This window comes from Panulirus ornatus, chromosome 3, assembly GCF_036320965.1.
Source record: "Panulirus ornatus isolate Po-2019 chromosome 3, ASM3632096v1, whole genome shotgun sequence".
NCBI lineage: Eukaryota > Metazoa > Arthropoda > Malacostraca > Decapoda > Palinuridae > Panulirus > Panulirus ornatus.
Window position 1 is genome coordinate 22,197,392 of NC_092226.1, and position 25,996 is coordinate 22,223,387.

General features: G+C 39.1%; 1 protein-coding gene across 1 annotated transcript in view; it reads right to left on the minus strand.

The window, feature by feature from the left end:
• Nucleotides 1–1,378: 1,378 nt before the first annotated feature.
• Nucleotides 1,379–25,996, minus strand: part of LOC139761285 (uncharacterized) — a 76,223-nt gene continuing 51,605 nt past the window's right edge. The window contains 10 exon segments of the mRNA XM_071685324.1: nucleotides 1,379–5,842; nucleotides 6,846–7,028; nucleotides 8,589–8,775; nucleotides 9,425–9,533; nucleotides 11,515–11,644; nucleotides 12,063–12,200; nucleotides 14,852–14,964; nucleotides 15,644–15,734; nucleotides 16,910–17,063; nucleotides 18,578–18,858. Of these exon segments, the coding sequence (XP_071541425.1) occupies nucleotides 5,718–5,842; nucleotides 6,846–7,028; nucleotides 8,589–8,775; nucleotides 9,425–9,533; nucleotides 11,515–11,644; nucleotides 12,063–12,200; nucleotides 14,852–14,964; nucleotides 15,644–15,734; nucleotides 16,910–17,063; nucleotides 18,578–18,858 (1,511 nt within the window). The 3' untranslated portion in view covers nucleotides 1,379–5,717.

Here is a 25,996-nt window from a genome sequence, read left to right on the forward strand (position 1 = left end):
TCAGTCCAACGCCAGGGCGGGAGCAGCCCCCCGAAAGAGCCACCCTACCCAGGAACTGCAGTTGTGTGTGAAATGTTCACACATCACACTGCGCAATCCATCATTTTTACCAAAGAAAAAAAAAAAAGGTAATCTTGGCATTAGTGATTCTTGTACACACAGTTCTGCATGTAATGGACCTTCTGTTTGCAACAATTTGATGTAAGCTTTCGTAAATTCAAATGCTGCGTCTCAGCACTCCAGATTAGTTATGATAAATATGATGAATATGATAAATATGGCATTTTTAGCGTTTTGATATCATTATAAAATAATTTTCAGTACACACTGATGCACTGTACTACACAGACATTTTGAATTCAGCTAAGCAGCTGTGAGCATCTTTGTGTACCCGGGTTTCTTAGATGTCCCGTAAATTTACATAAGCACTACAGAATGCGGATGTTAGCACAGACTGTCAGAGAACAGGAAGAAGTTCCGTCACTCTTCTTGTACAACCGTTTTCACAGCAGAAGTGTTGAACTTGAGATGGCAAATGCTTGGAGGATGAGAACGGCACATCATTCTATTTGCTAAGGATTTTGAGAGAGTGAAGAGCCATCAAAAATCCGGTGTTTGTGCTGGAGGGATGGTGGTGTTGTGGTGGTGGGATGTGTGGCGTAGTTTGTGCTGTTGGTTAAACATGATCAATAGCTTTCAAGGTAAAACTGCCCAGAGATACATGAGACTTGATGAGATTATACCTGATGTATAATCTTTAAACACTAATACCCCACATCACTTGGGAAGTAACTATTAGGAAGAAAAGGATGTGTGTACAGTGCAAGCAACTTTGGGGCAGTATAATGTGATGGTCAGCATCCTTAACATCCCTGATTCATGATAAAAAAGGTTTCCTTTCTTTAATACATTTTCCATCAAACCGGTGTGTGTATATTAGATTTTATATGATATCTAATCATATATACACATTTCTTTTTTTCATACCATTCGCCATTTCCCGCGTAAGCGAGGTAGCGTTAAGAACAGAGGATTGAGCCATTGAGGGAAATCCTCACTTGGCCCTCTTCTCTGTTCTTTTTTTTGGAAAATTAGAAACGTGAGGGGAGGATTTCCAGCCCCCAGCTCCCTCCCCTTTTAGTCGCTTTCTACGACACGTAGGGAATACATGGGAAGTATTCTTTCTCCCCTATCCCTAGGGATAATATATATATATATATATATATATATATATATATATATATATATATATATATATATATATATATATATATATGTATATATTATATATACATACTACGAGGACAGACAGTGGGGATGAGTGTGAATGCGTATTTTGTGGAATAGTAAAACAATCTTTAAAAAATAAAAGACAACGTGAAAATGTACATTTATTCAAAATATTATCTTCCCGAATTGGGGGTCTTGTACAAGAATAACAATAGTTATATATATATATCGGCCATAAATTCTATATACTAAATGATAACAATTGTTACAATGATAACTGGAAATCAACGTCAGGAAGTACTTATGTCTGGTTATGAGGTTGCCTTTTTCTTTAGGGATTATTTTCTTTAAAGGATCTACATACTAAAGAAATAAAATGTCTGAAGAGATTGCTAAAGTGATTCTCAGAACCCTTTCTTCAATAGACATGGTACACAGTGTAGGTAACATGTCAAGTGAATTATGGAGGTAATTGCTAGTAAATAACAACGTACTTAAGCAAGCTTCTTTGACATATAAGTGAGCATGTATTTCCTAGTATCATCTAACATTACAGTCACCCTGAAACATATTTCACAGATAAAGGGATGTGGTTTTCTTTGGTACAACAGAGCAAGCTTCTCTCTCTCTCTCTTTACGACCAAAACCCTTTGTGTAGCCTACGTATCTGTAAAAGGCTCTCGAAGAACAGAAAGCTTAAGGACCTGAAGCTGCAAATCAGCCGGTATACGAACAGAGCTTAACTTTCTGCTCCTCACACACCTGCACATCCGCACCCTCCAATACCCTGGCGAGACACAGCTAGTCACCCCTTACTCACTAACGTTGCCGCCACCCTCGGCAGGGGCAGCTCGTTCGGAGTGTTGTAGCGAATATCTTTCCATCTCCTTTCAAGCAAAATATTTATCAATTATACTTGTTAATTCTCTAGTGAGAATCACAATGATGGCAATGAGCGTGTATTAAAAATAATCCTTGGAGGGTACACGATGGTAGGCTACCTCTTACTACTATGTTTTCAATTTGGTTATTTTTCATATTTTGTTTGGGTAATTATCAGCATAATGGTTGTCCGCAGCGTCTTGGATGTTTTGTTTAAAGATTCCCATCGTAATCTGCACTCACTAAAAGGGATGAAATTACAAGGTTCTTAAATTATTTTACGCAAAGCTGGGAGGACAAGTGGAACCAGGATCACCGAGAACTGTGTCTATAATTACCGTTTTCTCTGTAGATAAAGAGATTAATTTCTTTTTCTGTCAGTAATACATCTCTGCCTGTGAGAACATCATTATACCAACAAGTTACTCTTACGCTAGATAACGGGAAACATTCTTCAGGTCATAACACTCTGTTTTTCTTAGTATATGCCATTTTTTTTTTATACACACGTGTGGGGATGATGTGTGGCCAGCCAGCTGTTGCTCCCTGTGCTTTATTGAGCAAGCGTGACGCGAGTTGACTGACCAGCAGGGAGTGAGGAGATACAACGTTTACGTGTGGTATTACTAAATGTTCTAGTTCAGCTTCCATGCTGAATAACCACAGCTGGGCACAGAGGCTATATATCTGAATACAGAGGTTACAGATGGGTACGAATGTTACAGCCGAGTACAGAGGTCACAGCTTGGTACAAAAATTGCAGCTGATTACACAGTAGGTAACAGAATCATGATTGGGTATAAAGATTACACAGTTGGGCACAGGGGCTACCCAGATAGGTACAGAGGCTATACATCTGGGTAGAAAGGCTACACAATTGGCAACAATCTCTGTGAAACAGAGGAAACACACCTCAGCTTTTAAATAGGTTTTCTTACCCGTGAATATTTGATCTATCCCATAAGGAAAGTACGAGAAGACAAAAATTAATCCCTTTTTAATCCATAATACTATCGTAATATTTGTAAAAATTAAGCTGATATAATTTGATTTGATGCTTTCATATTCATGAACTCCACTGCTAAGCATAGTCATATCAACATTCACGTTAAACCCTAAGGATTCTGTTGAAAGATGCAAGCACTGTGTTAAGAAACTTCTGTCTGTTGCGTTCAGTACAAAAACAATAACAAATCTGGTTTTCACCCTGCTAACTCAGGCTGGTCGGTTATACTTGACTGTAATGGTTCAACTAAATGGGCCAGATGCACAGTGAGAGTATACGTACTATTAGAATCATTGTTAACGCTTGACAATAGGTTTCAAAGATATTTCGAGTGGTAGTTACATCTTGATATTGACGGCTATAATGATTGCTGGCAGTGGATAGGCTTAAATCCCAAACAACTATTAAACGTCAACAACATCTGGCATTTGACTTATGCTTCCTCACGTGTTTACGAAATATGTGCAGCACATCACTGGTTATAAGACAAGCTATAATACACCAAGCTTGTCAAGAGACAAAGGGGAACAAAGCCAGAATTTTTAGTGATCTATAAACCGCCTTAGTAGTCGAAGGAAAAGGGCGTAGTAATACACGCTGATTTTTGTGAGAAACTTATTACAGACAGTTGTAACATGAACCTAACCCATGACCTGTTGAATGTGTTTCTGATGCTTCCCATCCTAAAAAGGTAACCTTATGATGCTGTACATCATAGCATTACAATGATCAAAATTCCATCGCTGTTCTTGGGTGAAATACTTACGTCGAAACACTATAATCGACTTTTGTTCTGGTGTACCATGACTAAAAGGAAAATGGTTTCATGAGATATCACTCAGGTTAAAATAAAACAGTTCCCGTAGCCTTTCTATATACACTGAAAATTAGAAAATCAAGAGACAGAATATGATACAATACGAGTAGGTAATGCTTGAAGGCTGTGCAGAATGATATCTTACCTTTGCTCATTGTGATCGAGCAAAGTCAACACGAAAATCCTGCAAGTGGCAAGTTGGTCAGTGGTTAGTCACCAACAAATGTGGAAAACTGTGTAAAAACAATGTCCACAAAATGCAAAAAGTATACGTGTAATTCAGATCCCAAAAGAAGATGGATGGCGTAATGTTGTTAGTCAAGAGCGGCTGTAGGGAGCAGTAACACTGGCGGTATATTTAATGTTAACTACATTTCTACATCTTGAATGGAAAAGCTCTGTGGCAAACAAACTGTGTAGAGGAGGAGACAGTAAGTATATGAGATGAGACACGAGTGAGTGAGTTAGCGGCAGACGAGACGTCGTACAATTATATACACAGTTGTCTGTTAGTGAAGATAAACAGAAATGTTGGCAGTAAGATGGGAAATGTTGAGGCAGCTCGAATGACCTGAACCATCACCTGCTTAGGGTCACCCTAGATGAGGTAGAATACGACAGTTAAAAGATGTAGAGCCGAGATACAAAATATACCTTAGGACTAAATTCCATTAAATGACTCTTATTTCTGTGTTGATGACGTGAATAAAATGTTTCCCCTTACACACACACACACACACACATACACACACACATATCATTGTAGTGTTGTGACCTGAAACCTTACTCCTTCTGCATCATCACGGGAAACATCTTGTAAAAGTTGAACATGCACAATATACGTGATTCATATAAACTACTTTACATACAAATAAGATACTAATGGTGACACATAATCACAATAAACATTCACGTAATGGGGATATCAATCCTTTTTTATTTCAGATATGTAAGTGGTGATATTTCTAGTAATAACAATTATATTCAAATATCTCTAAGAAGACCGATGCGAGTTCTTTGATATGGAACCCCTCATGTATAAAACTATAGTATATTGGAGTTATGATTATTTACATAGTGTAACCGCTGTATAATCAACACAAATCTGTTTGATATCTATATCAGTCATATTTGTCTTCATACTGTATATGCATGTGTATTTGTATGCATATATATATATATATATATATATATATATATATATATATATATATATATATATATATATATATATATATTACACACACACACGATACACTGAATTGTGGTAATACTGTACATCTGTCTGTCTGTATAATGTGCTGTTACAAAACTTGACTAAATCTAGAGGACATGATCCTCATAGCTGAATATTACTAACTTATCCTTGTACTAGTATTCATAAGAGCTAAGTGGCTAAGTGGTTTTTACCCTGGTGACCTTAAAAATTTGTTTAAATATATATATATATATATATATATATATATATATATATATATATATATATATATATATATATATATAAGGAAAAGAATCACCAGGAATTGGATGAACATCTGGGTTTTATTGGCATCGAAGCCTGTACAAAATGGATAATATGCGTATAATATCTACACTATGAGTTGTACAGAGCAGGAACTCGTAACGTCGACAATACAAGCCTATTCATTATCCATTTATTTATCGGCTGATGATGGTATACGTAATCATCGACACGTCAGCCAATAAAACCACAGACGTTAATTCAAGCCCTGGTGGTGATTCTTTTCCTATATCTATATATCTACATTTATACATATATATTCAACTATCTCTCTGTATGTACTTTCTGTCCGTGTCAGATCTCTTGTGTGTCTCTTTCACAAACATCAGAGGCAGCACCGTCAGCGAGACACAGGCGAGAAGGACGTAACTGACCCAGAGATGTTCTGAAATACAAGGAACCACGTTAGTGGCAGGACCTGGATCATTAGCCTCACTTCACTGGTGAGGCTAATGAAGGAATAGCAGTCATGGCAACAGATTTAGAGCTTAATTATGAAACTGATCGATACAGTGGTTGGCTAATAGAGAGAATACAATGGGAGAAATGTGAATATGATAGGCCGACAGTAGTAATGAGTGACATATATGATAAGAAACAGAGCTATGAAAAACCAAAAGTTTAATTTCACGACTAGTTACAGTAAAAGGGATGTCGGACAAGAATCATTACGGTCTTCATTTTTTTTTTAAGTGCATTGCATTCAAGCAAATAGAAAAGAAAATATAAAGCGAGTTACCATAAGAGAAAGCTGTAAATATTACACAAGAAAACAATGTCAAAAGGTATTCTAACTGTTTTAAAGTTAATTATGAACTTGTCTGTGGGTGATCTTAACTTTGATTAGACTATTCCTTACTTAACCATGGTTCTTACTAATCTTGTGCATGGTTATTTTACGTAACTTTGTTTCTTAGTAATCAACTTGTGGTGAGCACTTTGACATTCGTAAAACAAGGAACCTACGTAGATTATGTATGGAGAATCTCTCCAGTTGTTCAGGAAAATACCTACATATTGGCTGGAAAATTAAAGATGCTGCATGAAATTCTGTTTTGATGAAAATGGAATTTTCTTCATCATGCTAAGAATTATTAAGCGTAAATGTCATACATCCTTGAGAATAGAACAGCTCGATAGATACAGACTATATAGATAGGCTGGTATAGCATAAGAGAAAATATTCTTATATGATAAACAGTTAGTATATGGCATCATATACTGGCAATCATAGCATCTGCATTAATTCCAAATCACTGTTTTAATGTTTATCAACAACTGATTTAATGTTTATCAATAAAGTAGGCATTTTCTAATTCTCATGTAATCTCCCCCCCCCCCCCCCAGAATTATACTCGATTTTACATACATACAAAACATCTACTTACTACTCTCAGGGATCTGGAAGAGACCAAGGAAGACCAAGGCCACCAGATTGAAGAGGAGGGTGAGAGCGGCTCCTGTAACGCTCTCAGGGATGGGGTAGCCTATCTCCACGGCCAGTTCCACCAACAACGGCACTGTTGCATACTCGAAACACACACCTCCTGCCACCGCTGCATACACCTGACCTGTGAGATGCAGTGACAATTATAATCACTCTGTGATACTCATAGGTAACGACATCAATTTCTCGTCATTTTACTAAATAATATTTTCATTCACAACAGCGTCTATGCCTACATTATTTCCTCCTATTATACGAATTCTATTGTGTTCTTCCAATGTGCTAATTCGTTGTACATTCGTTACTTCAGGGTAATATCTAACTGCTGGTTAAAAAGATAATGACAATATCTTATCCCTCACATTCGTAGAAAGAGGTGCACACCATGGAGGTATGATCTGAAGAGAGAAGCTGAAAAGAAAGGTGGGATTTCATACTGAGTTATGAATCTGTCAAATACTAGGGAAGAGTTCAGGGCACAAAATCTTGAACATAATCCTGAACGAGGAAAGAAAAAGTTCTTATATCAGGATAAAAGCCCATGTATGGAAGACGTGAGCTAAGGACAAGTTTGAGTGAACAGAGAGGCAGTGTGCACCTGATCTCTCCCTCCATGTATGAGCTGGGGTTTAAGATAATAAAGCGATGTGAAGGTTGGCTATACAAGCCTTCCTTCATAGGAGATAACAACTGACACTGGGTTACGAAGTATTTTAGTTTAAACAAAACCTATTAATCTATCTGTCTAAAATATTAGAAACAAAATATAATCATTAGTGTACTTTAATCATAAGCAGTCTCGTGATTAAAAACTGGTACGTACAAAAATCGTACTGCCATAACACTAGTATGCTATAGCTGGTTATCCAAGAATACAACGACATTGGCGTAATAGGATTCAGCTCGACAACCTATGTTCTGTTTCTTTTTGTGAAATTAGTTTTCATCAAAAGCGACGCGTAAAACAGGCAGAGGCAAGGTGCTTATTGTCACGTTCTGCATGGGGGAATGCATGACTTGTTACTGAATGAAGTAAAGATCGTGAAATGGAGATTCTAGGTCGAACTTGTAATTTATGCCTGAGGGAAAGTGTCATCATAAACAGATGACAGACGTGTTGTGATATACAGTGGGTTGTCAGTCATGGGGGAGATGGGATCTAAAACCCCTCCAGTGGCACCATGACTTCTGCCTGGCCCATCAAGAATCGTACCCACCAGAACCCTGACTCAATAATATTACTGGAAAGGACCTGAAGCTCCAAGAGCAATATGCGACCAGCCAACGTCTGCTGAAAAAGAAATCTAATTTTTTTTAAGGGAGTCTCATACGTGAAGCAGTTCTCAAATATTTATCTTGAAGTAAGGTTAGTTAAAAGCAATCAATGGTTCCCTTAGGAAATATGTACAAACCTATAGTGTTTAAATAGAAATGGACAGAAAGGAGTAGACGATAAGGGCGGGTGGGTGAGGGAGCGGGGAAAGGGAGCAGGATATTTGTCGTATGTGGAGAGGAGAAATGCGTAGCAGACCACTAGGCGCATATATCGTTCGGGAGAATCAATGATGGATGAGACAACCCCCTCTACTCTTCCCAGGGTATCCACGGGAAAGCCTATGTACTGCAACATTCTAAATAACTAATACATCCACCAAGACAGCCCCTGTGATACTAGTAGTCTTACCCAGACTAGGAACGATAACTTGAGTGGACAGAAGAAGGAACCATAGGAAGAACACGGACGATAACACCAGCAGCCCGATAATCGTGACCCTCAGGTGTCCGTACACCTTGTCCGTGATTCTGGCGTTGATGAAGGCAGCTATAGCAGAGCAGACCACGGCCGTCACCGCCACCCCCATGGACTGCTCCTGTAGGGGAGGTACAAATGTCACATCAGTGGTGGGCTCCAGCACCAGGTCTTGGTGTCACACGGACAAAAGTAAAAACTTGCATATGAATTTGATAGAAAGATGGATAGATAGATAGATAGATAGATAGATAGAGAGAGAGAGAGAGAGAGAGAGAGAGAGAGAGAGAGAGAGAGAAGACCCGAGGTTTTAAGGAAAAATCCTCGTTTGGATCTTTCTTTAGTTCCTACTTTCCGGAAGTGATAATACAGCAGGGAAGGATCTTGAACTCCCCTCTCCCACATCCCTTAGTCACCTTCTGCGACAAGGAGACACATTATTGATATTCTTTTTCCTCTCTCTCTCTCTCCAGGGGTCATAATACCTTCCAGGTCGACCATGGTCAAACACCTAATCATATCTTTAAGGTTTGCTGCGGAAAAGGACACTTTAATGTGATCCCAGTAACATCCGATATATGACAGGCATCAAGTTAATGTCAGTATGAATGCCAGAGACAACAAATAAATGGGTAACAAACAAGGGAATTAATCAGTCAACTGAAGTGATAAACATTACATAAGATTTCGACTAAGAAAAAAGCTAACTACGTGTTCGTACTACACAATGATTCTACGATCTACAATGTTACTGCACGTCTGGACTGTACCTGGTGAATATCGATTTCAATGAGTGAAAGATTCAAGACCCCGATCCAGACGACGGGCACACCGAAGGAGAAGGCGTACGTCACCAGGACCAGCAGCAGCTGAGGGTTCCTGTTGTGGGAGATAAGACGCATGGAGTCCAGCAGAATGGGTCATCAGCCTTATGAAGTCTAGAACGACAAGTGCTCAGCCTTATGAAGTCTAGAATGACAAGTGTTCAGCCTTATGAAGTCTAGAATGACAAGTGTTCAGCCTTATGAAGTCTAGAATGACAAGTGCTCAGCCTTATGAAGTCTAGAGTGACAAATGCTCAGCATTATGAAATCTGGAAGATCAGAAGTGTGAACTTCAGAATGCTAAGTGCTCAGCATTAGGAAGTCTGGAATAAATCCAGAATACTAGGTAGTCAGCATTACAAGAAAAGCAAAGAAAACATAACCTTGTCTCAACCTCATGAGCACAATTATATGACTCCTGAGCACAACTGTAAATAAAGTCTTGATTAATGGTCTAACCTCAGAATGGTTAGACGTGGCAAGTGTAGTGACAAGGATCAGTTTTGGGAACGGTTCTCCTTCTCATATATATATATATATATATATATATATATATATATATATATATATATATATAGAAAATACAAACCTCCAACAGCTAGGATCGAACCCGGGACCCTGTGCAAGAGGCAGGCATGCTAACCGCTAGGCTATGGGCCTGGCTAATAGGAAACAACTATTCAAATACTAAGTACTCGAATACCCTTCGTCTCACAATGGTGAGCAACGGGGTCTATAACCGGTATAGACCCCGTTGCTCACCATTGTGAAACGAAGGGTATTCGAGTACTTAGTATTTGAATAGTTGTTTCCTATTAGCCAGGCCCATAGCCTAGCGGTTACATGCCTGCCTCTTGCACAGGGATCCCGAGTTCGATCCTGGCTGTTGGAGGTTTGTATGTTCTATGAAGGTGCGCGTTCATATGCACTTTATTCGTATTCATATACCTCCGCGTTGTACAGTTAGGTTCGGTAAAACGCTATCAGCTGGCTATGTGCGCCTGTTGGGAAATAACCGGTATAGACCCCGTTGCTCACCATTGTGAGACGAAGGGTATTCGAGTACTTAGTATTTGAATCGTTGTTTCCTATTAGCCAGGCCCATAGCCTAGCGGTTACATGCCTGCCTCTTGCACAGGGGTCCCGGGTTCGATCCTGGCTGTTGGAGGTTTGTATGTTCTATGAAGGTGCGCGTTCATTGGCACTTTATTCGTATATATATACATGTGTATGTGGGTGGGATGGGCCATTCTTTCGTCTGTTTCCTTGCGCTACCTCGCTAACGCGGGAGAGTGACAAAGCAAATAAAAAATAAAATATATATATATATATATATATATATATATATATCATTAATATATATATATATATATATATATATATTCATATATATATATATATATATTAATGATATTGATATCATTAATATATATGAAAATGAGAAGTGGTCCCAAGACCGGCGCTTGTGGTATACCACTTGTTACGTTTAATCACAATTCTGTTTCCGGCCAGGCACAGTTTCCAAACCAGAGAAGCACAACCCCATCTATACCATGTGACTTAACTTTTGTCAGTAACTTTGACAGGGAACTTTGTCGAATGCTTTTTTTTTTATATATATATATCTAGACAGATGACATGAACTGCTTTACTTTTTATCGTATGGGTTGATCGAATAATCAAAGAATTCAAGCAGATTTATCTGATATGAACGATTTCGTCGTAAACCATGTTGAGAATCATTAACTGGCGATCCTCTTGATGGTTTACAACCTTATCTCGAACGAGTTTCCATTAGATTACCAACTACAGACGTTAATATGATTGGACAATACTTTCCGGGCAGTGATTTATCATTTTTCTGAAAATGGATGTTACATAAGCAAGCTTCCATTCCCAGGCACTTTCCCCCTTAACATGGAACTCATTGAAGAGAACAGTCAAGGGTTTAACTGTCTCATTTCTCGCCTCCTTCTATGGCGCGAGGTAGCGCTAAGAAAAGACGTAAGTCTTACTCCTGTGGTTTGTGTACTCACTTGATGATGCCTTTGATTCCCATGAAGAAGTTTATTTTCTCTTTAGCAGACGACGCTGAAGGCGGGGTTTGTGGTCGCGCCGGGAAATATATGGCAACAGCCAGCAAGAGGAAGGCAGCAGCACCAAAGTCTGCAGGAAGATGTGCATATATTAGAACATCACATTTAATATTTACGTAAATCAACCCGTTACAAGCAAATGCAACAAAGCTGCAATCCATACTGAACAAAAGCAGATTAGCAATAATCACTGGCTGCTTAGCAACCACAGACACTCATTCCTTCAGTAAACTGTATATGTTGCTTACCTAAATCTTCAGTGACGATAGAAAGATATATGAGAACTACAGGCCATAAGCGTAATTACTAACAAACTCAATTACGGGCGTTAGTACTGACAGCAATGTGTGATGTATTTACCAGCATTTTTGAAAACAAACCTTGTATAAATTTACCTCCTCATAATGCGTCCATTTAATAATTGTTATCTTTATGATCAGGATTGTGTGAAGACCTAATCAACAGAAAACCATCCGTGTCCGACTTACGAATGTACATGAGTTTCTTAATGTCGCTACGTATGTCCTCAACGTCCTGCTCCGTATGGTCCTCCTTGGGGTACCTGACCACAAGCGGCTCCAGGTAGAGGGCAGCACCTCCCAGCTGGCACATCAGGGCGCCCACCGCTGCCGGACGTACAAAAAATTTGGGTTATGCTGCAAACTCGCCAATAACATCACACAAAGAAGAATAAGAATAAGAAGAAGAAACATCATAAGGTTCACTGGATTCAAGGTCAACTTTTCTGATTACATTTCATGACAACTATAGCTGTTGTGAAAAAATCTTCAATGAAACCTTAAATTCAGGGAATTATCTATTACTAATATTGGTAAGAAAAAGAATCCGCGAAACTATAGTTACAGATTATCATTTTTTCATTATCATTTTCTTTTTTTGTTCGGGGGGGGGGGGGGGGGGTTGAGAAGGGGGTTCAACTTCAAGTTTTGCACGTTTAAAGTTAGTTTCTTCCCTTGGAGTCTTTTACCATTATTCCCTCAAGGTAAACTTAATAAGTCTGCACAATCACCAAGGACTCTTACTCCCCAGGTCGAGCTAAGGGGTCACAAAGCGTATGCAATGTATACGTAATTAGTAGGACAAGCTAAGGCATGTATTTTTCTTATATCGGTGTTTCCATGTTCATTTTATACGACTGACATTAGCGACAAAACTGACGACATGATTCACTTTGAGGAACAGCTTCATCATGACTAGATCACAACAGGAAAGATTACAACGAAATGCGCACATGATTAAAGACACATCACGCACAGAAATATTGTGGCAGACCAGGTAAATTACTGATTATATTATCTGTGTCTTCAAGCATCATTTTCATTTACCTATTTCCCCTGTTATCTTAAGTTACAGCTCTCTCATTGCAAGCAATACATGTTTTGTAGCTTGCAGTCAGCTTTTCAGCACTTCGGGCAATTCTTATTTTCCCAAACTAATGCAAACGAGATTTTTTTTTTTTCAGAGGTTATTCTCGGCCAGATTTGTTCCTGACAGAATCTAAGCGTTGTGGTGGACGGTGGAGGGTCGCTTGTATCTCAGATGATGGATGTGACAGCAAACCTTCCTGACCCAGACACTCCTCTTGATCCAGAGGAATCCCACGGGCTTCTCAATCAGTTCATAACACGAGGACTGTGTTACTGGTACTGAGGGGTCTTCTGCTCAAGATCTTCGAACTTTAATATAGCTACGGTTGGTCTTCCAGTCAGAGACGGGGATAATCGTGTTGTAAACCGACGGGTTCTCCGTGGCAGCCAAAGGTCCGTGATGTTCACATGAGCGTTGACGGAAGTCGTCTTGCAGACATAGCCTTTCCCTCCCTGGTCGGTCATCATCCAGACTAGTGAGCGTTTCATGACACAGGATATAAACAAAAGAAATTTAGGAAATTACTTTCGTTTCTTGGATCAGTTTGCGATGTGGTGAGTGGACTCAAGGGATGGACTGTGCCAAGCTGGGCCATGTAGAGTACTGAACCCCACCTGCGTCCCTTCATCGTGTTCAGGGATCCTGCATGTAATAACCACAACCGTTAAAAAGGGTTGTGAAACTCATCCCAAATGCCAAAGTTCTTTCACCAGAAATGGTTAGACAGATGAGAAATGTTCAAAGGTCTTATCGGTGATAAGATGCGCATTTACAGATATGATGCACAATCACCACGGGAAAGATATATATCCACAAAAAATACAGCAAAAGTGACTCAGAAAGTATTTGTGGATATTCAGCTGAGCTTCGCTCTTGACAGGATCATCAAGTTCCAAACTGCTGATCACAGACGTGTTGCTCTACCCAGCTTGCGTCTCAGTTTTAAGTGTATCCCAACATGCGAGAAACTCGAGGCTTTAAACTTGCTCTAAGAATTATGCAACAGTAATCACTAGTTGGTTTAAAGGAACCTTGAAAGTAGGTGAAAGGTGCATCGGAGTTGTCCTTCATTCAGCCAGAATGCGTTTGTTTACAGTGGGTCACTGAGGAGAGCTTTGCCTTTGGGTATGATGGCTTTGTAGGCCTGTGTACTATCAAGCATTGTGCGACTTCAGTTCCAAGTTGACACATGTGAGGGGAATGTCCATCGAAGGTAATCCCACTTAACAGACTATTTCTGAAAGGAGTGTCCAATAATAGGGAAAATTACAAGGTTGATCTTGAGTGATATATAGAGACCCCTCACAGGCGTACCAAGTTGTGGACCCAGATACTGCCTTAACATGCTGTAGTGTGGAGCTTCCCACACTTGACTTGCCTTGGTTATCAGTTAGTGTTTTGTGCTTCATAGTCCTGAAGCTCTTACTGAGATCCTGTCTCCTAATGTACTAAGTGAATACAACAAACTTTTCTTTCATGAATAGAGGCCATTTCTCTATGTAATATATCATGCAATTTTAGGACACAAACAAGTTATATCAGTATGATTGTAAAGATCACCTCAATGTTTACAATGACTTCTGATATCATACCTGGCACAAGATAACAAAGCACTTAACTTATATCAATACTTAAATGGTTAACAATTTGGTTAGTAGTCTTCTATCTTTTTAAATGAATATGAAAGAAACTTGTGTAAGATTATTATGAAATTAACTGCAACAGAGAGTGGTAAAGGAGAGTGTTACTATAAAACAATGTCATGTTTCTTCTAACTGAGAACATGAAACATTTGGTTTAATGGATGTGAGGTTATGGCATATGACCGGAAGGGACAATTAGGAGAAATGCTTGACAATGGATGGGTGTAACACAGGCATCGTCTTACCAGTAGCAGTAATTCTCTCGTTGGGAGGAAACCAAGTTGCAGCCACCATGGCGGGCAGAGACAGCGTCATGCAGGCAGCGAAGGCAAACAGTATGGAACTGACGTGACACAAACTACAAGTAGAGAGTAAGGGATGGTAAATGATTAGCTTGTAATAAACCAACACTGATAACATCACTGACACTTCGTTACAAGATGGATATTTATCTGAATCACATTACTTGTTTTGTATTGTGATATAAAATATCATCTACTGATCTATCAGACTTACAAATGACCCCTCTTTCTATATCTAATGACTCTTATTTCCAAGTGTAATCATCAATACGTCAAAGGAATTTGCAGATAGTGAGTGGAATATTGGCACTACTTGGTTTTATGCATTAGTAGCAGAACTGAGCAAACACATCAAAGCAGATTTCAGTTTCAGTTTACTCTGGTGAAGAAAACCTAGATATAACAATTGAGACATTTGTTGAGTGATTCCTTACCTGGTTTTTCCTTCATTTCTACGTTCATATCTTCCATCAGGTAACAGAATCAATGAATATATGGAAAAAGACACGAAGAAAAATGGTAACAAGATGATACAGAGGAGCTGGAAAAAGGTATGTGTATAAATCTGTGGAGTTGAAGACTGGTAAACCTGAAACGGGGTTACAAAGAGAATTGGACGACAGATGAGCACATCAATGAAAAATCAGGACCGCCGACTGAGACCAGCTGGTCTGATACCTAAATCTCCAACGGATAACGTAACCGTAAGTGAAACAGGTGAAAAGAGGAACTCACATAGTAAATGGTAGCTCCTGGGATGGGAAGCAGCGCACCAGGGTCCCCGATGTAAGAAGCACTGCGCACGTCAGCACCCCCAGCCGGAGACCTGCAGGCCACAAAAGTGAAACCCTTGATGTATTTCTCGTTGACAGGTAAACACCCGGGGTATCAGATGACGTAAATGATAAAGAAATGACAGACACAACTGATTCTTACAGTCCCTTTGAGTGAAAGGTAGGAGGCTGTCTACTTCTTCCACTTGATAACCAGTGCCCCTCAGGATATCACGACCCACTTCTCCATCAACCCTTCTAGATTGGTTCAGTTGTCCTTTTTCAAGATCATTTCTGTAGTAAGACAGGCTACTAGCTGCATATGTAATGCAAAATTTCCTTATATATAGATGAGTTGATGAAGCAGGATATTTCAATCACATCTTAATTCCTCACAATTAACTTTTGCATCCAATTCCAACAGTTTACAATCGTGGTTTAGTTACGATGGGTACACACTGAGAGTTCAGGGTACGAGGGATTTTCCGACTCTATTTCTTGAAGGGAACGCCAGCAAATATTTTCGCCATGCAGAAAAATATAAGACTAGTAAGTCGTAGGCATAGAATTTCAAACTTCTTCGAAAGGGGACACTGATGAATGCTAAAAGGAAGTGACATAAAAGCTTTTAAACTTCAACCAGTGGCTTGATTACCTGAGTTACTCATACCATTAACATCAGACGATTCTGTTCAACGTTTATTCTGGCAACAACTTGTATTGCCAAGGACACCTTCATGATTTGATATTTTTCATGTTATTCCAGTGGAATTTTCTCTCATATGAATGAAGGTCTTCACGTTCAGCATCAGAGGTGGGCACTATATAATACATATATATATATATATATATATATATATATATATATATATATATATATATATATATATATGTCGGTGGATGGAGAGGACATCACTCTCGTCAAAGGGGGTCACCATTTCCCAGCTTCTGCGTGGAGTTTAGCTGTGAGGCTGGGAACCCCTACAAAAAGGGTCTGTGTACAACAATATTATCAATAATAATAATAATAATAATAATAATAATAATAATATAATAATGATAATAATAATGACAATGAAAATAACAATAGCAATAATGATAACAATAATAATGTATTATTATAACGATAACACAACAATATGTTTACTTATTCATCTAAATATTCATTATAATTCTATTTACCTTTAAACCTCATTTTCCTCTCCTCGTCTGTGTACGACATCCTTACCTAGCTTTTGCGTGAGCCACATCATGGGGATGGTGAAGACGACGACAATGATGGGCCCCCAGTTCGGGAAGGCAGCTATAGTGGCTTCCGTCCAGGTGGGGAAAGCCACCAGCGCTGACTCGGCAATTGGTCCAAACGTTCCCCACACTATGGTCTGAAAGTACGAGTTCACATTACACAACAAACTAACGACAAACATTTCATTTTCCAACATACAGATACTTTCTGTTGAGAATGAGAGCATGGTAACTTCACAAAGGCTGGATGCATCTTAAATTTAAGAAAACATTCAAGAAGTTCGCCAGTTTTCAATATACTTTAATTTTGTTGTATGCATCTTTTTACGAATTACACACACACACACACACACCCAACTGTATATTTTCAGCCAAATTCCTGCATATATCCAATCAGCCTTAACATATTTAATTATCTATTTACTTATTCATTAATCTACGAACACACACACACACACACACACAAGACGAAACTCTGGTAAAGTGAGAAGGTTTGTGACTGTATGGTGGAAAAAATGTTAGTTAATACACGTTAGTTAATGTGATGAATAACTGCCTTCTCCAGAACATCAAATCTATAAAGACATAGAGTGTCTACAGGTGAAATCTTTATGAAGTAATTGGATCCCCTTAGTTTACATATTAATTTCATTAACGCCCCTACATGGTTATCCTTATGTTGTTGGTCACTCTATACACGAAAGAATACATCTTTAGGTATCATTAAAAAAAGATAAAGCATAAATTAAAGCATTGCTCAGTCTCCCTTTAAAACTGTATAGTCTTCTGGGCCTGAGTCAGCCATTGCCACCAAGAATCACGTGAAGTAAAGCCAGGTGGAGTCCTGTCTGCTGCGGAAGCACTAAACCTACGAGTTGTTGAGTGAATAGGAGGAACTCAGTGGGCGTCATGACGACACCAGAATAAAACTTCTGTCACCTCAGTATCATGTCTCTCAATCGGACTCCGCTCTACCACAACTTTCACTTACGCTGTCATCCCTTACACCATCAATCCTCCTCAATCACCGTAATGATCTAAGACATTTCATTTCCGACCGTCCATCCTCTTCCGCTAACATTTAGGGCCAAATATGGTACCCATTTAGCACCGTCGGGAACACTGTACCATCAAACATACCCATATTTGTCCTCGCAAACACCGACCTTTCTTTCCACAAAGTCTTCAATGTATCCTCGACCTCTGACCCCCCCCCCCTTTCCTTCCAACCCTTTGGCTAACTATAGTTCCATGCGCTGCCATGTCTAGTCCCTGTCATCTTAAATAGTTTACTTTCGGTGGGTTCTCTCCATACAAACTTAAACATAAAGCAACTTGTTTCGCTATCCTATTAAAACCTCATCACCTTATTGTAATTCACATTAACTCATAAGTTCCTCTTTTCACACACTCCCAAACTCAGACATCAGCTTCTGCAGCTTGTTACTAGAGTCTTCCAAAAGAGCCGTGTCTTTTGCAAATATCAACTAACCTCCTAGGCCTCCTAACTCCTTGTACTTCATATATATATATATATATATATATATATATATATATATATATATATATATATATATATATATATATATATATATATATATATATATATATATATTCACTGCTACAAGGATTCGTCATCCGGCCCACTCACCTGGAGGAAGGCGATGAGGGAAAAGACCGCCAAAATCCAGAATCTCGTCAAATACGTTTGATACACTTCCTCCGACGGAGTGATCTTGCCGGAGGAACTGACTGCATCCTCCACCATCGCAGTGTCACCATTGCCTGTGGTAACCTTGTTGGCCAGGTCATTGTGAAGGGCGGTGACATCCAGCACGGCGGGGTAAGACATTTTGGAAGAAGTGTCACCTGCGTCCGGCGTAAACTGCACCTCGCCCTCGTCCATCATGAAGGCTTTGCTCTGTCCTGCAACTACAAAAGAAGAGATGTTAGGTTGACAGACCCTGCTGCCTTAATAACAGTTGCAGTAGGAAAACAAAAATGGATGAAGCCTGTTCAGGTCTCTGAGGTGGAGCTGCTTAAGATGATCTCTAAGGGCGAACTAGGCTAATCTAATCTACGCTAAGCTTTAACCTAAATTCAGGAAAACTAGGACTCCCTAAGCTGGTGTCTGATGCGACAGTTCAAGTGCAAAAGACGATATTTACAGGTTCAAGACAATATCCTCTTCAATGATATAAAATAATACTTGCAAATAAAAGTAAAAATATGAATATTAGAGACAAATGATTCAGTACAGATGGCTGAAGATACTGTCATGTTTTTAGACATAACACTTTACATATTGGACATCTGACAGACGATTATGAGAGAAAATTAGTAAAAAAAAGAAATAATTATCCATGGCAGAGACACTTATGTTTTTAGATATAACACTTTCCAAAGAAAACGGATCATCTGACATACGATCATGAAAAAGCAAAACAAAATATAGGAACTATGTAGCTGCATCGGGATTTTGCTTAATTCATCGATAACATAAAGCCAATGGGAACTGAAACCCACCTATTAAAATCTCGAGAGTGGCAAATGAACATCGCGACTGGAAGCAACTTCTTCACCGGGTCAACGTTTCAAATTTCATAATGAAATAAAGACAGCCTATCGCTACAGCGTCTGTGGTGAGCTTCAGACAGGTTCATCTTTCACCATTCCTCGAGTGACAACACCTGCACACTACTTCTCCTCCAAGTCTTGCAATGCGAGTGACGACTGCTCTCTTCTTCCTTAAGTGAACATGAACTGCAGCTGTTGCCAGATGACTGTTTGGCGTGAGCACAGTTTACGTCGATCATTAAACTGTTGTCTTTGATGTGGTTCATACTGTTTACTGTGGTTCTCGGAGGAATTGGTGGGTGAGGTTATCATCCTAGTTTTTTCTTCTAGAAATCTTTTCTGATGGAGGAAGTTGATGTCGTGAGAACAGCGTTTCATCTTTTTATTTAAAGAATTTACGAACACTGTCAAATATCATTTATACATTTAAGAGTCCTCATGAAATATACATTATAGTATATTCGTTCCGTGATATTACGTGTATACACTTTATTCATAGCAATATTTTCATAGTGTCCCAGAGATACTATAAAGAGAGAAAGATAGAAATATGAAATAATCTCTAAATATTTTGTAATTTGTACTACAAAGCAAAAAATTATGCCACTTCCAGTTAGATGGTTTGGAGAGTCGAGGACGACAACAAAAGAGCCAACAAAATCCCTGTGAGATGAGGATCAGATGTGAGTCACATGGGAGAGGATCACCAGTGGACCTCTCTATCCATCTATCTATCATGGATTCACAATATCAAAAACGGGCTTTGATAAATCAGTATCTTACATAGTAAAGGAGAGAGAGAGAGAGAGAGAGAGAGAGAGAGAGAGAGAGAGAGAGAGAGAGAGAGAGAGAGAGAGAGAGAGAGAGAGAGAGAGAGAGGCACACGATTAGCGTACTGACTGATCATGTCAGGAAGTTTTATATTATAACAACATAAGTTACAATAACAGATTCATGACAGTTCGCTAACCCTTCTCATCAATCCGTTCCTGGACATGATACTAAATAGCCATTGGTCCAGGTCAGGATAAAAGAGGTATAGGGTTGGGATGGTAACCCAACCTTTTCAAAAACATAAAAAGTACGAGAGAAACCAGACTGATTGTGACCTGTCATCGGTATGGATTTCTCCTCCGGGATGGCTTACTGTACTACACTGTTAAGACTTAAGAATTCATCAGTTAGGTTCCAGACGATTTCTCGCCAGTAGATGAGGCTATCAGCGGCTAATTGAGTGTATACCCATCATGCCAGCCGTAGCACAAAAAGGTTATATTGATTTGATTTGTGCTGGTAACCCCGGCAAGTTTTATTGTGCCACCCCATGCTCATCCTATGAGCGGCAGCGCAAAAGGATTACATAGGTCACAGTGGGTTTTAGTCAGACCCCAGTGGGTTGATACTATATAGGATGTTACAATTCATTGCGGGTATTTTATTACATGTATTACAATAGTTTCATATGGTAAGTTTTCCCGAGTACATGCAAAAAGTGGATACAATCTTAAAACTTTAGGTATCTTATCAAAAGTAATGTGCAGTGACATTTTTTGCGAGTTTGTTTAGATTGATCCTTAAAAGGCCCTATTTTCCACATTCTAAGACAGTGTTTCAGTTTTTGTGTCCAAATCTTTGACCCCAAACTTTACAATTCACATAACGTCAGTTAGACCAAATCGCCAATAGTACCTATAGCCTAGCCTTTGTATAACAGTTTCAACATCATGTAATCTGATCTTATTAGTTTCTCTATATACATGTTTTACTTTACACATTTTACTGTGATGGAAAATCTTTTTACTTGTTCTTATCTGAACTCGTCTTGGTGCTTCAAAGAAGTCTGTTAGTTCCCTTCTAATTACAATTTTGAGGCTTCTAATTGATAACCCAATGCTGTTTTCAACAGCACCTTTACTAAAGCGCAAATTTGGCTGAAGCATTAGCTTTGTCGTGCTCACGGAAGCCTATATGAGACGGGATCCATAAATTTGTTTTTGAATCCTTGAGGAATAATGTTTGAATATTTGTCTCTGGCTTCAGAAACCAATATATTACATTCTGATCTTAGGGCGTTAAGGCAAGCAGTGAAAATGAATCAGAGATAGACTATCTGTGGCAGTGATTTCTACCAACTCAAGAGCGATAAGTATGGCGGACAATTCAGTCTGTTGGGTAGATGCTCAACTGTTCATTCTAACATTTTTCTCTAGTCTATCACCATTGGGCTGGATCATAATGACAACACTGCCTTCCCCTTCCAGAGGCAGAATCGCGAGAACCGTCAGTATAGACGCACTGGGCTATGCTATATTCAGTCTGGAGTGTTTGTATATGTTCAAGAGCACTGGTTTTTGCTAAGCGATGAAGATGAAGATCATAAGTAATTAGATTCTTGGTTGGATAAGAAGGCGTAGTGACGTCAAAGGGAGTTATCTACCAGGAAGGCAGGGAATGTTGCTGCTTCCTAACTATATACAAATAATGTACTCCAAACATTGTCATGTAGTTACCCATTATTTGGATCCTATCTGCCATGGCATATAGGGTTTAGCAGTTCTTTAGAGACAACACTATGTGGATCATCTACGCAGACGTTTCAGTCCCACCATAAGACTGACTTCAGTGCTGGAAATACCTAGTTCTTTCTGCATGTTGAGTACTTTATTGGACTTCGGGCAAACAAGTATGATTCTTAAGGCTTCATTTTGTATTTTTCCAAGTCTGCTGATACCTTTGCTGTTGTATAGGACCAAAACTGGTCGTGGTAATATATTAGAGAGCTAACATAAGCTAAGTGCATCATTTTAACAATTCTGATATTTGCTCTGAGTCCATCCATGCACTGTCGATTTGATTTCTACACACCAGCTACAATGGGACTGAGATACCAAGATGTCTAAAGGAGGAGACATAGTCAATAGGGTTTCCACCAACTGCCAACTTAGATGGTCCTTGTTTATAAAAGACGTTGGTTTTATCAGCAAAAAATGACAAAGACAAGGCTTTCATAGACTGTGTGTATACAGCTAAGAACAGTTTGCACATCCATCATGCGAGCGATGGCAAAATATGATTACAAAGATAACAAAGAGTCTTCCTCAGATCCCAGTCGGAAGATAAGGATAACATTAAATACTACAAATTTGGTTCATTATAAAATCATACATTCTTTCCATAAAGGAGTCTCATATACTCACTCGGTGCGAAAATTTTCATACAGTCTCACTGCATATAGCCATCTCGCATGGTTTGGTTAAAGAGTTCCTATTTCTTCTGGTGCACAGTAATAATGTATACAAGAAAATCATGTCTGATATTCCGACCTACTGACATTATCTATTCCTTTGGTCATGTGTGGTTTCAGGGTGTCTTTCGTCACCAGTGTTGTTCATATGTTCGAATGTTCATTCGCCTGCCTGTATAGACAGACGTCTGTCTTTTCATCCAACTGTCTTTCTGTCTGTCCATCTGTACGCCTCTGCGATCATCTGTCATTCTCTGTCCATTTTTCTGCCTCCCTTTCGTTGGTTTGTCCGTCTATCTGTATGGCTCTCCGTCCGTCCAGCTGTTTGTCCATCCAGTGATGTAGCCAAGATATCTCGTCAAGGGTTATCAGTGGTTCCTGCCAGCCGTATATGACTGACTTTGAGATGTTTAGAAGGTTGAGCCTCACACGACGAACAGGAGACCTGCTGTTGTCTAGGTCCTCTCCTCTTCGCCAAGGTCTCTTCCCTCCCTTACTTCTGACATATTACAGTTTCCCTCCAGGGACCAACACAACAAACCAGAGCTGTGAAGCAGACTGTCACTGCGGCGCCGGCGACAAGTGCAGTATGTCATGCTATGTGGAGGTACACATATCACTCCAAAGACCTCCAGTGGAACATACAGGCTTCCCTACGCCCACACATACGCCAAGTCCGTGCCAGTCCTGCGGAGAAAGGCGAACCAACCAACAACAACAACAACAGTTCTCGCCCTTCTGAAGTTCATTAGTAAGAGGTGAAAGAGACCGACTTCGACCTCTGATTTAACTGCCAACTACAACCATAATTATTTCGTCACAGAGGATTCTGATTACCATACACTACTTATACTAAAATTCTTAATTTCATCTGATATAAAATCAAGGAAAAATACAGTTATCATGTCTGTATGGTAATATCCAGTACTCTTTGGCCTTAATGAAGCTCCCAGACTTGAATACATCATGATATACAGACTGGCGAGTGCTGAACATACAACACCGGGCTAGGCTGCCGCCCGTGAGGGCTGGGGTTACAAGCTAGTGTTACGTGCACTCACAACGCCACCTTCATTGTGCTTTCTGTTTGGCCCTTGACGGTGTCCACTGTTACGAACGAATGAAACGGAAGTACAGTAATCGAAGGGTTAGTGTGATCACCGGATAACTTTATCATGATATCAGTCTGTCAAATAGACTTTTAGCGATGATTCATCAGGAAAATAGGAGTATTTGCACTAAGAACCATCTGGCATTTTTTTTTAACGAATGTAAAACTACAGAAGATAAACTTTTATTAAAATGCCACCCTCCCACCCCCAATTCAAGCTAATATCGTATGATGACCCTCCAGTGTACCTCATAACATTACACACTAAGATAACGCTGAGAGATGACTCCGTTTCACCTTTTCATTAATGTACCAGGTTGATGTAGAGTCACTGGCTCAACATTTGCGGTGAAAACGAGTCAACAGAAAACATTAAATCATCACTGTATATCATTCTATGTATTGTGCATACAATAGATAATCCAATTTAATGTGCGAAAATTATATAATACAATTTAATGTACATAAACTATATAATCCAATTTAATGTACATAAACTATATAATCCAATTCAATGTACATAAACAATATAATTCAATTTAATGTACATAAACTATATAATCTAATTCAATGTGCATAAACTATATAATCCAATTTAATGTGCATGCAGTATATAATCCAATTCAATGTGCATGCAGTATATAATCCAACTTCTTTTACTTCATACTTTTTTTCATTCTGCTTTTCCACACCTATGTGTTCCGTCATCTTTCCTCTTGAATGATGTGCATACACTATATAATCCAATTCAATATGCATACAGTACATAAACCAAATGAAAGTGCATACAGTATATAATTAGTTCTAATATGCATAGAGAATATAATCCAATTTGATATTTATACGATACATAATTCAATTTGATGTGTATGTAGCATATAATCCAACTTAATGCGAATACAGCATGTAATCCCATTTTATGTTAATACAGTATATAATCCAATTCAATGTGCATACAAAATATAATTCAATGTGCATACATTATATAATTCAATTTAATGTGCATGCAGTATATAGTGAAATCTAACGTACATACAGTATATAATCAAATCTAATATGCATACAGTATAAAATCAATATGATGTGCATACAGAATATAATTCAATTAAATGTGAGCAGAACATAAAATCTTGTTGAATGTGCATACGATATATATAATCTAATTCAATGTGCACAGAAGATATAATCCAAGTTAATGTGCATACAAAGTATAATCCAATTCATTGTGCATACAGCACATAATAAAATTTTTATGTGTACATAATGTACATAATACAATATATAGTCCAATGCAACGTGTATAGATTACATACTGCAATCTAAAGTGCATACAGTATATAATCCAATTTTTTTTTTTTTTTTTTTTTTTTATACTTTGTCGCTGTCTCCCGCGTTTGCGAGGTAGCGCAAGGAAACAGACGAAAGAAATGGCCCAACCCCCATACACACGTACATACACACGTCCACACACGCAAATATACATACCTACACAGCTTTCCATGGTTTACCCCAGACGCTTCACATGCCTTGATTCAATCCACTGACAGCACGTCAACCCCTGTATACCACATCGCTCCAATTCACTCTATTTCTTGCCCTCCTTTCACCCTCCTGCATGTTCAGGCCCCGATCACACAAAATCTTTTTCACTCCATCTTTCCACCTCCAATTTGGTCTCCCTCTTCTCCTCGTTCCCTCCACCTCCGACACATATATTCTTTTGGTCAATCTTTCCTCACTCATTCTCTCCATGTGCCCGAACCATTTCAAAACACCCTCTTCTGCTCTCTCAACCACGCTCTTTTTATTTCCACACATCTCTCTTACCCTTACGTTACTTACTCGATCAAACCACCTCACACCACACATTGTCCTCAAACATCTCATTTCCAGCACATCCATCCTCCTGCGCACAACTCTATCCATAGCCCACGCCTCGCAACCATACAACATTGTTGGAACCACTATTCCTTCAAACATACCCATTTTTGCTTTCCGAGATAATGTTCTCGACTTCCACACATTTTTCAAGGCTCCCAAAATTTTCGCCCCCTCCCCCACCCTATGATCCACTTCCGCTTCCATGGTTCCATCCGCTGACAGATCCACTCCCAGATATCTAAAACACTTCACTTCCT